Consider the following 23,392-nt stretch of genomic DNA (forward strand, 5'->3'; position numbering starts at 1 on the left):
CCTGCTTGGCAAGAAGCCTGTTCTCTTCTCCCACTCCCCCACTTTTTTTTTTTTTTTAAGATTTTATTTATTTATTTGACAGAGAGAGACAGAGAGAGAACCTGAGCAGGGGGAGGGGCTGAGGGAGATAGAGAAGAAGAAGAGGGAGAGAGAGAAGCAGGCTCCCTCAGGGAGCCCGACACAGGGCTCCATCCCAGTACCCTGGGACCATGACCCAAGTCAAAGGCAGACATTTAGCTGACTGGGCCACCCAAGCACCCCTTCCTCCTGTGAAAAAATAAGTCATTTTTTTTGTTGAAGAAATGGAATGATTTTTGTATATATAGATCTTTGACTTACAGTGGGGCTATAGCCTCATAAACCTATCCTAAATGAAAATATTTTAAGTCAGAAATGCATTTAATATGCCTAACCTACTGAATATCACAGTCTACCTTGCACATGCTCACAACACTTAACTTTAGCCATTCATTGGGCAAAATCATCTAACAGAAAGTCTATTTTATGATAAGGTATTGACTGTCTCATGTAATGTATTGAGTGCTGCACTGGTGGCGAAAACCAAAATGGTTGTGTGGGTACAACCGTTCTGTAAAGGCCGAGAGGGCATCGGTTGTCTTCCCTCTCCGTCCCGTGGCTGACAGAGCTGTGGCTTGCTCCCACTGCCCAGGGTCATGAGAGGGTTGTACCCCATATTGCTAGTCTGCGAAAAGAGCCAAATAAAAAATTTGAAGTCGTTTCTATGAATGCGTATAGCTTTTGCACTATCGTAAACTTGAAAAATCTTAAGTTGAACCATCATAAATCAGGCACCATCTACAAATTCCTCATGCCTTAAAAAATTTGACATGTGACTTATACACAGTAAAAGACGTGAATCTAAAGTATACAGTTCAGTGAGTTTTCACAGGTACATATACTTGTGAAACCCATACCCTTATAAAGTGTAGAAATAAGTCCGTACATGAACAGTTGATAGAGGATTTTGGTGCCTTTCTTTTTTTTTAAAGATTTTATTTATTTATTTATTTGACAGAGATCATAAGTAGGCAGAGGCTCCCTGCTGAGCAGGGAGCCCGATGTGGGGCTCGATCCCAGGACCCTGGGATCATGACCTGACCAAAGGCAGAGGGTTTAACTCACTGCACCACGCAGGTGCCCCAGTTGATAGAGTTTTTGACAAAGGCACCCAACAGTGTCAATAGGAAAGCCTCTAACTGTGTAACGGATGGAACCCAAACCTTCATGTCTTACTTTTTCCACAGACAGATATAAAAATCTCCCCACAGCTTCCAGAAAGCTACAGTTCCTGGAGTTACAGAAGGACTTAGTAGATGATTTTAGGATACGATTAACTCAAGTGATGAAAGAAGAGACTAGAGCTTCCCTTGGCTTTCGATACTGTGCGATTCTCAATGCCGTGAACTATATCTCAACAGTCCTAGCAGATTGGGCTGACAATGTTGTAAGTTAATGTACTTTTATTCATCTATTTTAATATATATTTTTGAGTTTATTTATTTATTTTTGTTAATTCTGCATCCGATGTGGGGCTTAAACTCACATCCTGAGATCAAGAGTTAGTTACATGCTCTTCTGACTGAGCCAGCCAGGCACTCTATTAATACGCTTTTATATTAAATAACGAATTAGTAGTTTTAACAGTTTTACCTTTTGAAATGTTGAATTTATAACATGCTGAACTTACACATTAGGTACAATAACAATTGGGCCAAATTTAGGGGATATGATTAAATTATATATTTTTCTCAATTAAGTCTCAAATGGTTAAATAATCCCTAGATTTTAATCATTAGAAAAGAAAGGCAAAAAATAAATTTTAAATTATGAATTTATGACAAAAATTCTTTAATCTTAATTAATTTTGTGTAATAGTTGTCTATAGAATGAACCTTTTTCTTTTTTAGACTTGGGAAATATTCATGTATGGTAATTGCCATCTCGGAAAAAGCTAACATTGAATAATGGTGTCAAAATCAGTAAAATCCAGGACTGTAAGAAAGATCAAATAATAGCATTTGAGGGGTACCTGCCCGGCTCAGTTGGTAGAACATGGGACTCTTGGTCTCGGGGTCCTGAGTTTGAGCCCCACATAGAGATTACATAAAAAAATAAAATAATAATAATATTGGCTACCTTTTGAATGCCTTCAAGACACGAGTAAATAGAGGGACACCTGCGTGGCCCAGTTGGTTAAGCAGCCGACTCTTGGTTTCAGCTCAGGTCGTGATCTTGGGTGACATGGAGCCCTCTCTCTCTGTCCCTCCTGCTTGTGCTCTTGCTTTCTCTCTCAAATAAATAAATCTTTAAAAAAGAAACAAAACATGAGTAAATCGAATAATAAAAGGGATTCCCATGTGCCTATGACCCAGCTTCTTAGACCAGTTTTGTTTTAAGCCTCTTCTCCATCCCCCACCCTTGATTATTTTGAAGATCTTAGATATATTTCATGATAAATATTTCAAAATGTATCTCTAAGAGAACGCCTTTAAAAAAAAGTACCACAATGCCATTATCACATCATCCAAAAAAATTAATTTCTTATAGTGAGAGGTATCTTTCAAATAAATCTAAAAATCAAAACCTTGGGTCTGGTTAGCATGTATTACAAGGGCCTTTTACATCCAGGAATTTTATTTATCTTTCCTTTATCCACACAATGCTGTGTGTTGACAGATTTGGTCTGCCTATTTATTTATTTATTAAAGATTTATTTATTTGAGTGCATGCACACGCTTGAGAGCAGGGAGAGAGAACCCCAAGCTGACTCCTGATAAGTGCAGACACTGGGCTTGATCTCACAATCCTGGCATCAGAACCTGAGCTGAAATCAAGAGTCAGAAGCTTAACAGCTGTGCCACCCAGGTGCGCCTGTATTTACTCATGTTTTAAAGGCATCAAGGGGCGCCTGGGTGGCTCAGTGGGTTAAACCCTCTGCCTTCAGCTCAGGTCATGATCTCAGGGTCATGGGATAGAGCTCTGCATCGGGCTTTCTGCTCAGCAGTGAGCCTGCTTCCCCATCTCTCTCTGCCTGTCTTTCTGCCTACTTGTGATCTCTGTCTGTCAAATAAATGAATAAAATCTTTAAAAAAGTAAATTTTAGATTATGAATTTATGACAAAAAAATTGTATAATGCTAGTGTATTATATAGAAGTTCTATTCCTCTACTGTGAAAGAACGAATGAAACAAAAAATTCTTTAATCTTAATTAAATACAGGGTAATAAATTTTAAAAAATAGGGAACAAAAATAAAATAATAACAAATATAAAACAAGATGAAAACCTGAGAAACACAATCATAGTTTATTCTATTCTGGACTCTTTGGCTGGGACTTAAATATATAAAGCCTTTTTTCTACAAAAATATTAACTGAAATCCATGTATGTAATAACATTCTGCTAAGCAAGGAAAATAAGACAAAATAATTACTTCATAAAATGAATATAATGTAGGGGCACCTGGGTGGCTCAGTGGGTTAGGCCGCTGCCTTCGGCTCGGGTCATGATCTCAGGATCCTGGCATCGAGCCCCGCATCGGGCTTTCTGCTCAACGGGGAGCCTGCTTCCCCCTCCCCCCTCTGCCTGCCTCTCTGCCTACTTGTGATCTCTCTCTCTGTGTCAAATAAATAAATAAAAATCTTTTAAAAAAAATGAATATAATGTAAAGTGTAATGATCACAGCATTTGTTTATAATGGCACCCAATTAGAATACATTTATTCATTGTGTACTTTTGTGTTGTTTTCCTCATCCTGTACTTTCTTCACTCAGCCCCCACACCGCTCCATTTTCTGCTGAGCTTTGTCATAAAACAAATTGTCAATCCTCTTTCTTGTGCCAGATGATCTAATAAGAGACTCATTCAGGGCCAGATTTTTAGCTTCAACGAATTATTTGTGAAACATCATTAAATACTTTACTTGGTGCCATAGTCTGTTAACGACAGTGAATTGGCCATCATCCCTATCCTTAGGAAATTTATAATCTGATGCTGAATTAACTGGATCCTTCTGTCAACAGAAGAATAACTAAATTTAGAGTTACTCTTCAAATCATGAATGAGTTCTTTGCATGTTATTATATTACAAATCTGTTTAACATCAAAAATTGACTTTCTTCATGGTCCTTCAGCCTGTGAATGCTTAAAATAAAATTAAAGCTCTTGTATTAGCTAGATAGAAAAAAGAAGAGTGGACAGAGTTCACTTTCCATTTGTTTAGATTCTATGCTAATAGCTGTCTGACTATTGCCAGATTGTGCCAAGCCTGACATACACAGCCCTTCAGCATCAGGAATTTTTGAGTTGTAGGTGACAGAAACCAGATTCATGTTGGCCTGAGTGCGAGTGGGGGGCTGGGGTGAGGAGGTGAGGATTTGGTGTAACTGAAAGCATTAGGCATGGCTGCCGCTGCCCTAAAGTCGTTCGCTTCTGGCTTCGTTCTCAGGCAGGCTCTGGGAAGCATGGCCACAGGTGGCTTCAAGCTCACATTGTCATTCACCAGTCCCCAAAGGTCCAGTGCCTCTTCTCCATTTGAGCAGAAAATTCCATCTTGGCCTCTCACATGTCCATCCGTGAACAATCCCTAGTGTGGCCATATCCAGTCCCCAGTTAATGGACATTTAGGCTATTTTTAATTTTTTGCTAATTATCCACAGCATTATTCATATTAGAAAAATGTTTTTTGCTACCCTACAGAAAAATAATATGAATTCTACTGAAAATGCCACTATGAAAATGACATTTTAATTTTACTTTTTTTTTTTTTAATTATTTATTTATTTGACAGAAAGAGAGACACAGCGAGAGAGGGAACAAAAGCAGGGGGAGTCGGAGGGGGAGAAGCAGACTCCCCACTGAGCAGGGAGCAGGATGCGGTGCTCAGTCCCAGACCCTGGGATCATGACCTGAGCTGAAGGCAGCTGCTTAATTGACTGAGCCACCCAGATTTTAATCTTCTCTTTTTTAAAGATTTATTTATTTATTTATTTGACAGATAGGGATCACAAGTAGGTAGAGAGGCAGGGGAAGCAGGCTCCCCGCTGAGCAGAGAGCCTGATGCGAGGCTCGATCCCAGGACTCCCGAGATCATGACCTGAGCCAAAGGCAGAGGCTTAACCCACTGAGCAACCCAGGCGCCTCTCGCATTTTAATTTTCTTAACTGTCATAAATCTCTTGGTTTTACTACAACTCTTAGTCTGTACCCAGAAAAAATGAATACCCAAAGAAGTTAGCCATCAGGCAAATGCAAATTAAAATCACAGTGAAACCTCTACCTCTGAAACCAATAATACATTATATGTTAATTGAATTTAAATAAAAATAAAAAATAAAATCGCAGTGAGATGGGCTGCCTGGGTAGCTCAGTCGGTTTCTCTTGATTTCAACTCAGGTCATGATCTCAGGGTTGTGAGATCCAGCCCCACCTTGGGCTCCGTGCTGGGTAAGAGTCTGCTTGAGATTCTGTCTCTCCTTCGCCCACCAGCCCCTCCCCCCGCTCCGGCTCCTTGCACACACCCTCTCTCTCTCAGTCTCAAACAAACACAGTGAGATACCACTAAATATAAACTAAGATGGCTATAATAAAACAGTAAGTGTTATCAGTGCAGTTGTGGAGAAATTTGTATGGTCACACATGGTTTGTACAGTCACTGTGGAAAACAGTCTGTCATATCCTCAGATAGTTAAACCTAGAATTACCATATGATCTAGCAATTGTACTTCTAGGTGTATCCAAGAGAAATAAAGGCCTATGTCTACAAAAAACTTACACAATGTTCATAGCAGTGTTATTCATAAAGACAAAAAGTGGAAAGAACCTAATTATCTGTCAAATGATGACTGAATAAATAAATATAAATAAAATGTAAATATATTGGAATATTATTCAGCAGTGAAAGGAAATTAAGTACTGATTGATATATGTTACAACATAGATGAACCCTGAAAACATACTAAGTGAAATAAGCCAGTCACAAAGAGCCATAAATTGTATAATTCCATTTATACGAAATGTCCAGAACAGGCAAGTTGACAAAGACAGGAAGATTAGTGGTTGCCTACAGTTTGGCAGGCAGGGAGGGAATTGGGAGATGATGGTTAAGTGTGGGTATCTTTTGGGGGTAAAGAAAACATTCTAGAGGCGCCTGGGTGTCTCAGTCGTTAAGCGTCTGCCTTCAGCTCAGGTCATGATCCCAGGGTCCTGGGATCGAGCCCCACATTGGGCTCCCTGCTCAGCAGGGAGTCTGCTTATCTCTCTCCCACTCGCCCTGCTTGTGTTTCCTCTCTTCCTGTCCCTCTCTGTTAAATAAATAAAATCTTAAAAAAAAAAAAAAAGATTCTAAAATTGACTCTGGTGATAAATGCACAACTCTGAATGTACTCTAAAACCCAATGAGTTGTCCACTTGAAATGAATAAGATGTAGTACGTGAATTATATTTCAAGCTGTTAAAAAATATATCATTTTTTTAAAAGAAGTATTTTAATAACCATGTGAACCTATTTTTGCTTTCAGTTTTTCCTACAACTTCAACAGGCAGCACTGGAGGTCTTTGCAGAGAATAACACCCTCAGTAAGTTGCAGCTGGGACAGCTAGCCTCCATGGAGAGTTCTGTCTTTGATGACATGATTAACTTGCTGGAACGTTTAAAGCATGACATGTTGACCCGCCAAGTAGACCACGTTTTTAGAGAAGTTAAAGAAGCTGCAAAATTGTATAAAAAAGAAAGGTAAGTCCTTTTGTATTTTCTGATAACTCAACTCTCAAATTCAGTTTGCTAAAAATTGAAAGACGATAAATACCTATTTTTCTCAAATTATTCCAAAAAACAGAAGAGGAAGGAAAGCTTCCTAATTCACTCCATGAGACCAACATTACCTTGATACCAAGACCAGATAAAGGCACCACAAAAAAAGAATTATAGGCCAATATCCCTGATGAACATAGATGCAAAAATCCTCAACAAAATACTACCAAACCAAACCCAACAGTGCATTAAAAAAAAATCATTTGTCACGATCAAGTGGGATTTATTCCTGGCTTGCAAGTGTAGTTCGGTATTTGCAAATCGGTCAGCATGAACACATTACATCAAATAGAGAAAGGATAACCATATGATCATTTCAGTAGATGCAGAAAAAACATTTGACACAGTACAACATCCATGATAAAAACCCTCAACAAAGTAGGTTTAGAGAGAGCACACCTCAACATGATAGAGGCCATCTATGAAAATTGCACAGCAAACGTCATCCTCAGTGGGGGACAACTGAGAGCCTTTCCCCCTAAGGTCAGGAACAAGACAGGGATGTCCACTCTCACCATTTTATTCAGCCTAATACTGGAAGCCCTAACCACAGCAATCAGACAACAAAAAGAAACAAAAGGCATCCACATTGGTAAGGAGGAAGTAAAACTTTGCTGAAGACATGATACTGTATACAGAAAACCTAAAAGACTCCACCAACAAATTGCTAGAACTGATCATGAATTCAGTAAAGTCAGAGAATATACAACATACAAAAGTCTGTTGCATTTCTGTCCACCAGTAATGAAGCAGAAAAAGAAATTAAGAAAACCATCCCATTTAAAATTGCACCCAAAATAATAAGGTAACCTAGGAATAAACCCAACCAAAGAGGTGAAAGACCTGTCCTCTGAAAGCTATAGCACGGATGGAAGAAATTGAAGATGACACAAAGAGATGGAAAGACATTCCGTGCTCATGGATTGAAAGAACAAACATTGTTAAATGTCTGTGCTACCCAAAGCAGTCTACACATTTAATGCAATCCCTATCAAAATACCAACAGCATCTTTCACAGAACTAGAACAAACAATCCTAAAATTTGTATGGAGCCGCAAAAGACCTCAAGTAGCCAAAGTAATCTCGGAGGGAAGAAAAAAAAGCATAGCTGGAAGCAGCAGGATTCCAGACCTCAAGTTATATGACAAAGCTATAGACATCAGAGGAGTACTGGCCCCAAAAATAGACACACAGATCATAGAACAGAAATAAAAAAATTTAGAAATAGAAATTTCTAGAAAACCCAGAAATAATAAATAAACCCAGAAATAAATCCATGATTATATGGTCAATTAATCTTCGACAAAGCAGGAAAGAAAAATGGGAAACAGTCTCCTCAACAAATGGTGTTGGGCTCGGGCGCCTGGGTGGCTCAGTGTGTCAAAGCCTCTGCCTTCTGCTCAGGTCATGATCCCAAGGTCCTGGGTCGAGCCCCGAATTGGGCTCTCTGCTCAGCAGGGAGCCTGCTTCCTCTTCTCTCTCTCTGCCTACCTCTCCCCCTACTTGAGATCTCCGTCTGTCAAATAAATAAATAAAATCTTAAAACAAAAAACAAAGGGTGTTGGGAAAACTGGACAGCTACATGAAAAGGATGAAAAGTGGGCCACTTTCTTATACCATATTACAAAAATAAACTCAAAATGGATTAAAGACCTAAATGTGAGACCTGGAACCATAAAAATTCAGGAAGAGAACACTAGCCGGAACTTAGATATCGGCCATAGAAACTTTCTTCTAGAAAGGTCCCCTGAGGCAAGGGAAACAAAAGCAAAAATAAACTATTGGGGCTACATCAGAATAAAAAGCTTCAGTACAGGGAAGAAAAGTCAATAACTAAAAGGCAATCTACAGAATGGGAGAAGATATTTGTAAATCCATATCCGATAAAGGGTTATATATCCAAAATATATAGAGAACTTCTAAAACTCAAAAAATAAATAGGCCAATTAAAAAATGGGCAGGAGCACCTGGGTGGCTTAGTCAGCTGAGTGTGGGACTCTTGATTTCAACACAGGTCTTGATATCAGGATCAGGAGTTTAAGCCCTGCATTAGGCTCCATGCTGGGCCTGGAGCTCCCTTTAAAACAAAACCAAAAAAAAAACAGGGCAGAAGACCTGAACAGACATTTTTTCCAAAGAAGACATCCAGACGGCCAGCAAACACATGAAAAGATACTCATCATCACTGACCATCAGGGAAATGCAAATCAAAACCACAATGAGATATCGCCTCACACCTGTTGGAATGGCTAAAATCAAAAACAAGAAAAAACAGGTATTGGCAAGGATGTGGAGAAAGGGGAACCCTCCTACACATTGGTGGGAATGCAAGCTGGTGCAGCCACTCTGGAAGACAGTGTGGAGGTTCCTCAAGAAGTTAAAAATAGAGTAACCCTACCATCCAGCAATCCCAGTACTGGGTATTTACCCAAAGAATACAGAAACACTAATTCAAAGGAATGAATGCACCGCAATGTTTATAGCAGTACTATCTACAATAGCCAAGTTAGGGCAACAGCCCAAGTGTCCGTCAACTGATGAATGGATAAAGACACACACAGGCACACACACACACGTGTGTGTGTGTGTGTGCATGTGTGTGTGCACGTATCATAGTATATGTAATATAATGGAGTATTATTCAGGCATAAACAAGAATGAAATCTTGCCATTTGCAAGACATGAATGGAGCTAGAGAGTATTATGCTAAGTTAAATAAATCAGAGAAAGATAAATAGCATAAGATTTCACTCATAAGTAGAATTTAAGACACAAAACAAATGAGCATAGGGGGAAACAGATGAATCAAGAAAGAGACTCTTAACGATGGAGAACACACTGCTGGTTACCAGGGGGGAGGTGGCTGGGGGAATGAGTGAAATAGGTGACAGGGATTAAGGGAGTACGCTTGTGTTGAGCACCGGTGATTTAAATAAAAACTTAAAGGGACACCTGGGTGCCTCAGTGGGTTAAGCTGCAGCCTTGGCTCAGGTCATGATCCCAGGGGCGGGGAATCGAGTCCATCAGGCTCCTTGCTCAGCAGAGAGCCTGCTACTCTCTCTGCCTCTGCCTGCCACTCTGCGTGCTTATGCACGTTCTCTCTCTCTCTCTGACAAATAAATGAAATCTTGAAATTTTTAAGACCTTAAAAACAAATTGAAAGATGATACATATAGTCAATTTCCAAGGCATCTAGACAGCAGAGTTTGGCTCTTTGTGCTACAAACTTTACCTTTTGATGGAAATCTTTCTAAAATATATTCAGACATTCTTAATCAGAATAAACTGATCATAGTTGAGCTCCAGGACTGTCTGTAAATACAGGGAGCTGATGTGTGATGTGGAGCTGAAGGGCCTGTCACCGCTCTACCAAGCATGGTCCAGGGGTGTCCTTCGTGCGCCTGCCTGTACACTTGATCCCGCTGTGGTTCTGTGTGCGCCGCACGGTGTCCTCTAGGAGAACAGTGCCGGTCACATGGAGTATTTCTAATCAGTGTGGAAGTGTTTTCAGTCCCTGTGATCTTGCTGAAAATCAGATCACGAAGTTAGATGTCTTAATGCTAATATGGGTTACATGTTGCCTGTTTTATAAATATTTCAGTAAGTCGTATTAAAATTGGGGGATTTAAAAAAACTATCATCCTCATTACATAGGGGGTATTTAATTTAGAACTAAAGTATAAATTGGGCACCTGGGTGGCTCAGTGGGTTAAGCCCCTGCCTTTGGCTCAGGTCATGAGCTCAGGGTCCTGGGATCGAGCCCCACATTGGGCTCTCTGCTCAGCAGGGAGCCTGCTTCCCTCTCTCTCTCTCTGCCTGCCTCTCTGCCTACTTGTGATTTCTGTCAAATAAATAAAATCTTTTTAAAAAAGCACTAAAGTATAAATTTATTTAAGATTTTATTTATCTATTAGAGAGAGCAAGAGAGCATGAGCAGGGGGGAGAGGGAGAAGCAGACTAACTCCCCGCTGAGCCGGGCTCGATCCTGGGACCCTGGGATCATGACACTCAACCGACTGAGCCACCCAGGCACCCCAAATACATTTATTTCCTGAGAGAGCTTTCCATGCTGGGCCGTGTATAGTTTCTTATCCAACGTGCACTTCCCCGAATTTGAAAGGATCTGTTAAATCTTTCAAAACACCACGTTTGGAAAATCTTGTAGTCATACTTACAGTGCCACAGGCCGCGCTGCTCTTGTGTCTTGCAGATGGCTGTCCTTGCCGTCGCAGGCCGAGCAGGCAGTGATGTCCCTGTCCAGCTCGGCCTGCCCGCTCCTGCTCACGCTCAGAGACCGCTCCCTTCAGCTGGAGCAGCAGCTCTGCTTCTCCTTATTTAAAATTTTCTGGCAAATGCTTGTGGAGAAGCTGGATGTGTACATCTACCAAGAAGTAAGTAAGAGCACACCGCATGTCAGGGCCACGAGGATCAAGGCAACCGTAACATGAGCTGCTCTTTGTTTCAGATCATTCTGGCTAATCACTTCAACGAAGGAGGAGCGGCTCAGCTGCAGTTTGATATGACCCGGAACCTGTTCCCCCTATTCTCCCACTATTGCAAGAGGCCGGAAAATTATTTTAAACAGTAAGCTCGATATTTAACAGTGACTGCTAATGAATCAAGTGCTTAGAGGAGGTTGAATCCTTTTTTTTTTTTTTTTTTTAAATAACAACTCTCAGGGTTCCAGTGATGTTTGGTGGGATAAGTAAAGCATCAATTGAAATTTTAAAATATCCACTATGTACACAGATAATCAAAGATGTGATTCATGACCCCCCAGATTTATCAGGACTGGATCTAAACTACGTGTTGGGCCTTTTGTTTCTTGCATTTGGTTGAATGCTCCTATTTGCCTGTTACTAGAGAGAGAAAATGCAAACAAGTGCAATTCTGCCATATTCAAGAAGTAGAAGAAATTAAAATTATGCTTAGTACCTAATAGTAGGCCAGGCCTGAAGAAAATCTGTTTTCTTAAATATTTAGTATTAATTTTGATTCTAAGCATAACTGTAAATGTATATAAGAACATTTTTAGAAATTGCTGATGTAGGGGCGCCTGGGTGGCTCAGTGGGTTAAAGGCTCTGCCTTTGGCTCAGGTCATGATCCCATGGTCCTGGGATCGAGCCTTGCATCGGGCTCTCTGCTCTGTAGGGAGCCTGCTTCCTCCTCTCTCTCTCTCTCTCTGCCTGCCTCTCTGCCTACATGTGATCTCTGTCAAATAAATAAAATCTTAAAAAAAAAATTGCTGATCTAAATTTAAATTATTGGGGGGAATTTGAGATTATAAAGTATTCCTTTTAAAGTTATTATAAAATGAAAGATTTATTTTTGCTCATTTTAGTAAGTCATCTGCAATTTTGTTTCTCTTCCCATATTCTAATCTAGCTAAACGCTAAGCTACATTTAATAGCAATTAAATTATGTTTATGTTAGTATCATTATTATATTTTGGGCAGTAATAGATACATATTGAAAACAATGGTCCTATTATAGTAATCTAATGAAATATAAACACTATACAAATACATAGTCCTAATGTCTTAAAAGAGCCAAATAAATCCATCAATACTTTTTACAAAAGGCATATGGACTAGCAGTACAGGGAAGTTGTTGAGTTTCTGAAAATGAATATATTATGGAGTAATGTGGATGATACAGATAATGGACCTCCTGCCCTTTTTTTTTCTTTTTCTTAACAGTGTCAAAGAAGCATGTATTGTTTTGAACCTGAACGTCGGTTCTGCCCTACTTCTGAAAGACGTCCTCCAGTCCGATTCCGGGCAGCCTCAGGCCACAGCAGCCTTAAATGAAGTTGGAATTTACAAACTGGCTCAACAAGATGTTGAGATTCTACTTAATTTGAGGACAAACTGGCCTAACACTGGAAAATGATGTATCTTTTTTTGTTTTGGAGTTTTTCGTTTTTAACAAAGAGGAAGCCAGTTGGATTTCGAGTTAAATGATGATGTTCTGAATTAATGAAACTGGACAACTGAAAACTTGATAGAATCATTTATTATCTTGGACTTATGGTGTTATTAAAATGCTGACCATATTTTCTCAGTCCTCTTGTTCCTAAGAAAATAAAAACAGAAAACTCAGAAGCCAGAAAAACTCAGAGTAATTCCATTTACAAATATAAATGCTAAGTCTGTCTGTTGAGTAAGACACAAGAGCAGAGATAATAAATTACAATGAATTTTCAATTTCTTATGCTAATTAAGGGAGACTACTGTAGATAATCAAACACAGCAAATAAATATTTTAAAAATCAATGTAGAATGCATGTTTATAATTGAAGTTCCTATATCTGGTTTGGAAATTCACTGTTTTTCCTGTAAGAAAACATACGGGATGGTGACTAAAACAGAATTGCTCTCATTTTCCACAAATGGCCTTACATTTAAAATCCCTCCTAGGGACGCCCAGGTGGCTCAGTAGGTGAGCGTCAGACTCCCGGTTTCGGCTTAGGTCATGATCTCAGGGTCCTGATCTCAGGGTCCTGGGATCGAGCCCCGTGCTTTGGGCCCCCAGCTCAGTGGGGGGTCTGCTGCAGATTCTCGTTCTCCCCCTCCCTCTGCCCCCCTACCCCTGTGCGCACTCTCTCTCAAAAATAAACCTTTAAAAATAAATAAATAAATAAATAAAATCCTTCCTAGTTCCATTCCATATGACAGTAGACAGCCTTTTCTTTTGGATGAAACATTTCAGGCCAGAGCACTGTGTTTCAGTCTTTCCCCCGCAAGGGTAGGGATGGGAACTAAGCAGTTTTTGTTTAATATTTATGTAAGTAACAATGAGCTGGGAATCTAACTTTTTTTTTCTTCCAACTTTTCCCTGACTCTGGACTTTGTTACGTAATGATTTCTTGATTAATAAATCCTCAGAGAACAAAATATTTAAAGGCATTGAGTTACATTGGTCAGAAGCCTTCTACAGCTATCAAATATTATTTCTTTTTTTTTTTTTTTCCTGATTTAGCATTTAGTTTAGTACTTTTCAAGTGTAATACCCGAAATCTAAAATTGTTGGGCTGGCATGCAACTTATAATGATTTTTTTTGTTTTTTTTGTTTGTTTGTTTGTTTGTTTGTTTGTTTGTTTTGAGTAAGCCCTGCACCCAACATGGGGCTTGAACTCATGACCCTGAGATCAAGAGTCTCATTCTCTACTGATTGAGCCAGTCAGGCCCTACAACTTCTACTATCCATAAACATTTACTTGCTGATAAATAACTTTGAGGAAATGTTCTGAGAGAACTTCTACTGCTCCATATTTTATAGAGAGATTTTCCAATTGGTGAATTGGGCTCAAAGCTTTTCTGTGAGTTGTAGCAGACTAGGGCTTCTCTCCCTCATTCTTTGAGAACTGCTGGGCTTTCCAATTGAGAAAAGAATGAGTCTGCCCCAGAATTTCCTAATTCCAGACTTGACTGTCACTCCTTGCTTTCTAGATAGCTGAAAGTTTCAAGGGAATGAAATGTTTCTGTCAAAAGGAAGGAACTTCTGTTTTAAATTATAGTCTTTGTACCTCAAAGTCATGTCCATTAAATACCAGCCATGTCAAAATAAACTTACACTTCAGATCGGAATTTTTCCAAAGTTATCACATGTCCATCATCTTGTAAAACTTCATCTTCATCCAACAGACCCAGGGTTTTCAGGCCTGTAAAGTCAGAATGAGAAGAAAGGAAAATTCATGAAGCAAGCATTATTTTCAACTAGGGAAAGTTCAAGAACGAGCACGAACTGTTACCTCAGTGGGTAGAGGATACTGACCTTCTCGGTACTGCACAAATGTTATGGTGCCTTTATGTGAAGTGTCCATCATCTCAAACATAGACACGATGTTAGAGTGATCCATAAAGACAGGAAAAGCCACGCCTGTTACTTTGGCAATTCTCAGTCGTTCCAATATAGATATTAAATACTCTCTTGGTTTTTCTGTAAAAGAATGGTTCCAATTCTTTCTGATATAAAATGAAGATATATCACACATGGAAACAGTCATTTAACAATTATTAAGTAACTATGTTCAAGGTACTGTACTAGGCACTGGGGTCATATACCTTGCTCACAAGCAAAACAAGACATTAGACAATCAATTACATATACAAAGTGCTCTACCCAGATATGGGACCTGGGAATTTTTTTAAAAAGAGCTCCTCAGGTGATTCTAATTTGTAGATAAGCGTCGAAGGGGAGGAAAAAAAAGTATAACATGAGGGGTGCCTGGGTGGCTCAGTGGATTAAAGCCTCTGCCTTCAGCTCAGGTCATGATCCCAGGGTCCTGGGATCGAGCCCCGCATTGGGCTCTCTGCTCAGCGGGGAGCCTGCTTCCCCCTCTCTCTGCCTGTCTCTCTGCCTACTTGTGACTTGTGATCTCTGTCAAATAAATAAAATCTTAAAAAAAGTATAACATGATGCATGGAACAAAGTAGCTAAAAGAAGGGATCAAATGCAAATAAGAACAGAGACTCTTAGGTTAATATAGTCTTCCAATTAGGAAGGATGAATGTTCACGTATAAAAGCAGTATTTTGGATAAGTAGGCCAGCTTTCATTTGAGCAACATGGAGGCTGGAAAAAGAAGATCAATCTACTTTCCAGAAATAATGCCGGCCAGTTATGATGAAAAGCAGCCAGAAGTTAAGATGGAGCAGCTGAGATGATAAACGCCACTCATTATACACACACACACACACACACACACACACACACACAGAGTGATTATATATTTCTTTCAAAAACTTTTTTCCTGATGGGGCGCCTGGATGACTCAAGTCGGTTAAGCGTCTGCCTTCGGCTCAGGTCATGATCCCGGAGTCCTGGGATCGAGCCCCACATCAGGCTCCCAGGAGCCTGCTTCTCCCTCTCCTGCCTGCCACTCGCCCTGCTTGTGCTCTCTCTTTCTGTCACATAAATAAATAAAATGTTTTAAAAAAAGATGTTTTCTTGAGAATTTCATAAATATATAAAAGCAGGAAAGTATAACGAACCCGTCAACCCACTTTAACTTAAAATTTGTGGCCAGTCTCATTTCACCATCATCTCATCCAGGCCTCCTCTTCCTGTATTGTTTTGAAGTCAATTACAGTGATAATATTTCATTAATAAATATTTGAGCATGTATCCCTAACAGATAAGGACTCCTTTTGAGATACAACTGACATGTAGCATTGTGTAAGTTTACATAACATGTTGATTTGGTACATTTTTAATTTGCAATATGATTGTCACTGTAGTATTCGCTAACACCTTTACCACATATTTCTTTAAGATCTAGTCTCTTAGCAAGCTTGGTGTTTATCATACAGTGATACTGTCTGTAAGCCCTATGCTGTGCATTAATTTCCAAAAATTACCTTACTTGCCCTCAAACAACAGCTCTCCTACTCCCCCACCACTCACCATTCTACTCCATTTCTACAACTGGCTTTGTTTGATTCCCTATATAAAAGTGGTGTCTTGCAGTATTTGTCTTTCTCTCACTTAGCTCATTTAGCCTATCCTCAAGGGGCATCCTCACTGCAAATGGCAGGATCTCCTTCTTTCTCATGGCTGAATAATATTCCATTGTACAAATATACCACATCTTCATTATTCATTTATCTGTAGACAGACACTTGGGCTGTTTCCATATCTTGGCTTTTGTGAATTATGCAACAGTAAACATGAGTGCGCAGATACCTCCTTCAGATCCTGTTTTCATTTCCTTTGGATATACACCCAGAAGTGGAATTGCTGAGGCATATGGTAGTTCCGATTTAATTTTTTTTTAAGATTTTATTTATTTATTTGACAGAGATCACAAGTAGGCAGAGAGGCAGGCAGAGAGAGAGGGGGAAGCAAGCTCCCCACTGAGCAGAGAGCCCAATGCAGGCCTCGATCCCAGGACCCTGAGATCATGACCTGAGCCGAAAGCAGAGGCTTAACCCACTGAGCCACCCAGGAGCCCCTGATTTAATTTTTTTGAGGAACCTCTATACTGTTTTCCATAGTGGCATTTCCCTGATAATTAGTGATGTTGGGCATCTTTTTATGTACCTGTGGGCCATTGTATACCTTCTTTGGAAAAATGTCTATTTAGCTCCTCTGCCCATTTTTTTTTTTTTTTTTTTTTTTTTTAGTAATTGCTACATCCAACATGGGGCTCAAACTCATGACCCCAAGATCAAGAGTCCCATGTTCTCCTGACTAAGCCAGCCAGGAGCCCTGCCTTGCCCATTTAAAAAAATATATTTTATTTACTTGTCAGATAGAGAGTGAGGGTGAACGAACACAAGCAAGGAAGTGGCAGGCAGAGGGAGAAGCAGGCTCCCCGCCAAGCAGGGAGCCTGATTCGGGACTCGATCCCAGGACCCCGGGATCATGACCCGAGCTGAAGGCAGATGCTTAACCGACTGAGCCACCCAGGTGTCCCATTTTTAAATCCATTTTTTTTTTATTGAGTTGTAGGAGTTCTTTATACATTTTAGATCTTAAATGATGCATAGTTTGCAAATATTTTCTCCTATAGGTTGACTTTCCATTTGTTGATTCTTTTGTGGTGCAGAAGCTTTAAATATGACATAATCCCAGCTGTTGGTTTTTTCATTTTGTTCTTTGTGCTTCTGGTGGTGTATCTAAAAAATTATTGGCAAGACCTGTGTCAGGGAGCTTCTTCCCTGTGTTTTCTTCTAGGAGTCTTATGGTATCAGGTTGTCCCACACATTTTATGAATTGAGAACCCTTTTTAAATATAAAAAAGTTGGGGCGCCTGGATGGCTCAGTCAGTTAAGCATCTGACTTCGGCTCAGATCATGATCTCAGCGTCCTGTCCAACATGGAGCCCCATGTTGGGCTCTGTGCTCAGCAGGGAGTCTGCTCCCTCTCTCACTCCCTCTGCTGTTCCCTCTCTCAATGTCTTTCTCTGTCAAATAGATAAATAAAGTCTTTTATTTATTTATTTTTTTATTAAAGATTTTTATTTATTTATTTGACAGACAGAGATCACAAGTAGACAGAGAGGCAGGCAGAGAGAGAGGAAGGGAAGCAGGCTCCCTGCTGAGCAGAGAGCCTGATTCGGGACTCGATCACAGGACCCTGAGATCATGACCTGAGCCGAAGGCAGCGGCTCAACCCACTGAGCCACCCAGGCGCCCAAATAAAGTCTTTTAAAAATGAATTTAAACACTTATTCAAATAGCACCCACACATTGTGATTATGTTTTTAGATCTCTCTTGTGCCTTTCTGTACAAACTTTAACAGACTATAGAAACAATTGGGTTACTGAAGGCAATCCCATCATGTATGTGGTCTTCTGTCGTTTCTCTCTGAACTACTTACCAAATTCAGAAAAAGAAAAAAGGCCAAGTTTGAATTTCAATTTACTACTTTTCTTTTTAAGGACAGACTAAGTAAATAATGCTAATGGAACTTGGTGTGTTTCTCTGATGAAGGATTTTTACTGTATATCCTTTAGACTACATGAGATGCTATAATGTTTAAGTCTAGAGTCTATAATTTATACTCCTAAAATGTTTTGAAAATGCTTACAACAGAAGTAATAAAAATATTACCTTTAAAGAAATTTTTTTTTTAAGATTTTATTTATCTATCTGACAGAGAGACAGAGATCACAAGGAGGCAGAGAGGCAGGCAGAGAGAGAGAGAGGGAGAAGCAGGCTCCCCGCGGAGCAGAGAGCCCAATGTGGGGCTTGATCCCAGGACTCTGAGATCATGACCTGAGCCGAAGGCAGAGGCTTAACCCGCTGAGCCACCCAGGTGCCCCAAGAAATATTTTATTTTTAAGTAATCTCTCTACCTGACATGGGGATTGAACTCACAACCCTAAGAACAAGAGTCATTTGCTCCACTGACTGAGGAAGCCAGCTGCCCCTAAAGATAGGACTTTTAAAAACACGAAGAGGGGTTGCCTGGCTGACTCAGCTGGTTGAGCGTGCCACTCTTGATTTCAGGTCAGGTCATCTCAGGGTCCTGGGATTGGGCCCCACGTCAGGCTCTGCACTGGTCATGGAGTTGGCTTGAGATTCTCTCCCCCCCTCCTTCTCCTGGCTTGTCCGCGTACTGTCTCAAACAAATAAATCTTTAAAAAATTTTAAAAAATAAAACATGAAGGGAAGATCCAAATGTTACTAACCACCTAAATTATATAAGTGTCAGCTGATAATGACACTCAGTTTTTGTAAAACAAAACCTCAAGTTCACATCTTAATAATAAATGCTAATAATTATTGAGCCCTCACTGGTATTCCCCATAACCATCACTTCCCCAAGACCACAGCTAGTATGAATCCATAATGTGCTCCCTAAAATGTGCAGTAAAGCCTAGTTACTAGGAGTTAGTAGGGAGTTAGTAGGGAGCACTCTACTAACTCAAATATGGGAAGCATCTGGAAACCCCAAACCTTGACAGCATGATGGTCTCTGTTGAATTTTTCCTCCTCCGTAACTCTCAAAGGTATCTTATCCTCATTTAACCATTCCCATAGCAATATCTCTCACCTGGGTTACTACAACTGTCTCTTTTTTTAAAATGAAATTTTAATTCTATTAAAGGCCTCTCCTAAGCATTTATACTCCCTCCCTCCCTAGCACAGAATTGTCGCTAGGAAGTGACACATTTTCCTACCGAATGACTTCAGGTCATGTTAGGTTTTGCTGTTAAATGAGTTATGAAAATCTGTTAGTTTCCAGAGCTGATAGAATTCTGGAGTTGAGGATGTGGAATTGTAGACCTGTTCCCTCAACAGTAGTAACACAATCAAACTGTCTAGACTTATTTTCCATAAATCCCTTTTTAAAATTTTTTAAAAAAATTTTTTTAAAGATTTTATTTATTTGTTCGACAGACAGAGATCACAAGTAGGCAGAGAGGCAGGCAGAGAGAGAGAGAGGAGGAAGCAGGCTCCTTGCTGAGCAGAGAGCCCGATGTGGGGCTCGATCCCAGGACCCTGAGATCATGACCCAAGCGGAAGGCAGAGGCTTTAACCCACTGAGCCCCCCAGGCGCCTCCATAAATCCCTTTAAGATCCAAGCTTTTCAAACTGGGATCCATGTCATAATGCCAGAGGCTTCGGATAGACCTGAGGTAAAGATAATGTTTCTTCCTGAGAATCAATCATACTCTAGTGAGTAATGTGAAACATTTATAGTAAGAAATGGGTATTTCTGCAGAAGAACAAAACTTGTAAATTTTTATGGTAATACAAGTGACTCCAAAGAAACTTGTCAGGCAGCAGCAGGCTAAGGTCTCAGACACCAAAGGTACAAGTCCCCTCTTCTCTGCCATTAGGAGAATCTGGGCTGGAACCTTGGAGAGGCATTGCTCTATACTCTGGACACCAGCCAAACCCTTCCTTAGCTTCTCCTCAGTATTTCTTCATCTTTTTCCGGCCCCTCCCCACTCCCTTTGGAGTTTGTAAAGATGTTTCAAGAAGTTTACATTGTGGGGTGCCTAGATGGCTCAGTTGGTTAAATGTCTGCCTTCAGCTTGGGTCATGATCTCAGGGTCTTGGGATAAAGTCCCACATCTGGCTCCCGGCTCAGCAGGGATCCTGCTTCCCCCTCTGACCCTCCCCCCTGCTTATGCTTGCTCTCTCTCTCTCAAATAAATAAATAACATCTTTAAAAAAGAAAAAGTTCGGGGCGCCTGGGTGGCTCAGTGGGTTAAGCCTCTGCCTTTGGCTCAGGTCATGATCCCATGGTCCAGGGATCAAGCCCCATATAGGGCTCTCTGCTCAGCGGGGAGCCTGCTTCCCCCCACCCCCTGCCGCCTCTCTCTCTGCCTTCCTCTCTGCCTACTTGTGATCTCTCTCAAATAAATAAATAAAATCTTTAAGAATAAATACATAAATAAAAAGAAAAAGAAAAAAGAAAAAGTTCACATTGTTACAGGGGGTAACAGCATCTCAGTTTCTTACATTGATAATTATTTAAATTATGAATGGGATAGAATTACAATATTAATTGTGTAACTACTACCAGACCTCCCCTTCCTATCCTCTGCTGAGAAATTTGTCTTTATCTTAGATTCTCTTTCCCCCACCATGCCTTCTATAGGAGAATGCTGCTTTTGCCAGACGAGTTCAAAGCCTTTTATGTTAAAGGAAAAAAACGAATCCTTGAGATACTACATTGGTTGACATTAGAAAGAGCTTGAGAGAAAAAGGCCAGGAAAGAAGCAGGAAACAGAAAAAAAAAATATATATATATATACAAACTAAAAAAAGACCACAAAGTACCTACTAACACAGTGAATGAGAAAACAGACAAAAACAAACCCATTTCAAGGCATGTAAACATTTAGAACAATAGGGATAAGGGGCGCCTGGGTGGCTCAGTGGGTTAAGCCTCTGCTTTCAGCTCAGGTCGTGGTCTCAGGGTCCTGGCATTGAGCCCCAGAGCCCCGCATGCAGCCCCAGCAAAAAAAAAAAAAAAAAAAGGAGGACACGTATTTAAAAAAAGAGAGAGAGAGAACAACAGGGATAAAATAAAACTTCCAGAAGAGAAAAAAGTCTTCATTAAACAGGTCAAGAATCTGATGACGTCACGCCATCAGACTCTTGAGAACAACTGTGGCAATTAAAAGAGGAAGGGGCACAGCCCTCCAAATTCTGAAGGCAGTACTTTCTGAGAATTGTATCTACCCTAGTTATCATGTTTGAGTGTAGGATGAGACACTACCATACACGTGAGTTCTCAAAATATTTACCGCTCCAAGGAAGCACGCTCCTTGGTCTGTCCTCTAGAGGGAGAAAAGGCAAAAAAAAAAAAAAAAAAAAAAAAAAAAAAAAAAGTGCGGGGGGGGGGGGGGGAAAGAGACCCAAGCACCATAAAACAGACTGTAAGCAGAGGAGAGAGGTGAAAAGGTTAAGGTCTGAGAAGAGAGAGGGAAACCCCTGAATTACAGCCACACAGCAGCGCAGCTGGGCCATCAGTCTAGTCCGGAGCAAGAAGACAGAGCTGGGGGATGCCCTGGGGTAGGGGAGTGTTTACACCATGACTCTCCTCTCCTAGACTCTCCTGTTCTACCTAGAGGGGAGCTCTGCTTGCTACAAAAAGAGATTATCGATGACTGAGTAGTAATGACACAAAATTTAAGTCAACATTTAAAATGTGGTATTACTAATTTCCAGGAAATCAACAAAGGAAATACAGTCATAGCATGCTACACGGATTCGCTGTGGATATTTGCCTAATAATAATAATGCATATTCTAAATGCTGGCCACACCAAAACTGAATTATAATTTTATTGGGAAGGTGGGGATGAGTGGGAACAGGTGTGAGTGTACATGCATGTCTGTAAGCGAGCTGACGTTTCCTCCTACACAGTGTAAAGCTAAATCTAAACCCCGGGGGCTGAGGGGACATTGGTAAGTAGCAGTAAAGTCTGTGATCTAGAAATATCAAGGAGTTGTCAATCATTCTTTACAACAGGAATCTGGGGCAGGGAGGGAAACGCTGTTTTTCTCTATAAGCCTTGGGGTGCTTTTTGACTTTTAAACCCCATACGCATATACTTTTATAAAAATCGAAATGAAACACGTGTTGGTTGCCAGCCGTAGGGTTAACTTATATATTACCCATTCAATCTTCCCCACGTGTCCACAGCTAGGTACTGTTCCCCCATTCTCCAGAAGAGGACCCTGACGTCCAGGCCCTCGCCCACACTCCGCTAGTGTTAAGGACGACCCTCCCCCGAGCCTCTCCCCACCCGCCGCGAGCCTCCCCCTACGAGAGCCCCGCGCACCTGGCCAGTGGCCCGCACAAAAGAGGCCGTTCAACCAGTACTCGCTTGACTGAGGGCCACAGCCGCCGAGAGGCCCGGCTGGGAGTGCCTGCTGCGGGGTCCCAGGGAGGCGGGCGGGCGGTGCGGGCGCGCAGGGAGGGCAGTACCGGGAGTTTCTGGGAACCGCCCGGCAGGGAGGCGGGTGTGGAACGAAAGCCGAGCGGTAGGCAAGACTCTTACCCGGCCGGAAAAAGAGTAGGGTGCTGGTGAGATAGTTCAGCAACTCCATAATCCGGTGTTTTCCCAAGTAATTCCTGGCCTCCAGCTCCCTGCTGCCGCCCGCCGGCATGGCTCAGCGTGGGGGCGTTGCTAGGCGACCAGGCGGCGTCGGGGCCGTTGGGCTCCACCCCCTCCGTCCAGCGCGGTCGGCCTCAGGGGGCGACCTGAGACCGGAGTTCTCCACTTCCTCGCGGAGAGGAAGCCTGGGGGCGGCGTGGGGTGGCGCCTGCGCGGAGGCTGAGGGTGGCCGGTGCTGAGCCCCTGGCGGGCGGAGGGTCGGGTTCCCCCGCTGGGCGGAGGGCTGGGCCGGATCGGCTTTTCCTGTTTTTGTCTCGAGCACCTAACCCAGTGCTTGTTGATCCAGGGACTGAGACCTCAGGTTCTAATAACAGAGGATGAACCTGGGGAATTAGAGAGCATACAGGGAGAGTCCTAATCGGGGTAGGAGTCCGCCGGCTTTCTGCCCTGGGCTGCGGGTCGGGAAGCGTGCTGGGATCCTGAGCGCCAACGTCTCTGCAGCTTAACTAGGCTGCACCGAGGGGTCGTGTC

General features: G+C 41.4%; 2 protein-coding genes across 3 annotated transcripts in view; one reads left to right on the forward strand and one right to left on the reverse strand.

The window, feature by feature from the left end:
* The window catches only part of RINT1 (RAD50 interactor 1), a 33,466-nt gene extending 20,369 nt beyond the window's left edge, over window positions 1-13,097 (forward strand). For both annotated transcript variants that reach the window (XM_032873342.1, XM_032873343.1), the window contains 5 exons: window positions 1,266-1,465; window positions 6,538-6,752; window positions 11,041-11,221; window positions 11,296-11,414; window positions 12,531-13,097. In XM_032873342.1, the coding sequence (XP_032729233.1) occupies window positions 1,266-1,465; window positions 6,538-6,752; window positions 11,041-11,221; window positions 11,296-11,414; window positions 12,531-12,723 (908 nt within the window). In that variant the 3' untranslated portion in view covers window positions 12,724-13,097. The remainder of the gene's footprint in view (window positions 1-1,265; window positions 1,466-6,537; window positions 6,753-11,040; window positions 11,222-11,295; window positions 11,415-12,530) is intronic.
* EFCAB10 (EF-hand calcium binding domain 10) lies at window positions 12,835-22,973 on the reverse strand. Its single transcript, XM_032873344.1, has 4 exons — window positions 22,805-22,973; window positions 14,609-14,773; window positions 14,408-14,495; window positions 12,835-12,906 (listed from the first exon to the last, which is right to left on the reverse strand). Exons 1-4 carry the CDS (start codon window positions 22,911-22,913, stop codon window positions 12,870-12,872), a joined length of 399 nt encoding a protein of 132 aa, XP_032729235.1. The 5' UTR covers window positions 22,914-22,973; the 3' UTR covers window positions 12,835-12,869.
* Between the last annotated feature and the right edge of the window lie 419 nt (window positions 22,974-23,392).

Source organism: Lontra canadensis, unplaced genomic scaffold, assembly GCF_010015895.1.
Source record: "Lontra canadensis isolate GAN:19392208 unplaced genomic scaffold, GSC_riverotter_1.0 scaffold48, whole genome shotgun sequence".
Taxonomy (NCBI): Eukaryota; Metazoa; Chordata; class Mammalia; order Carnivora; family Mustelidae; genus Lontra; species Lontra canadensis.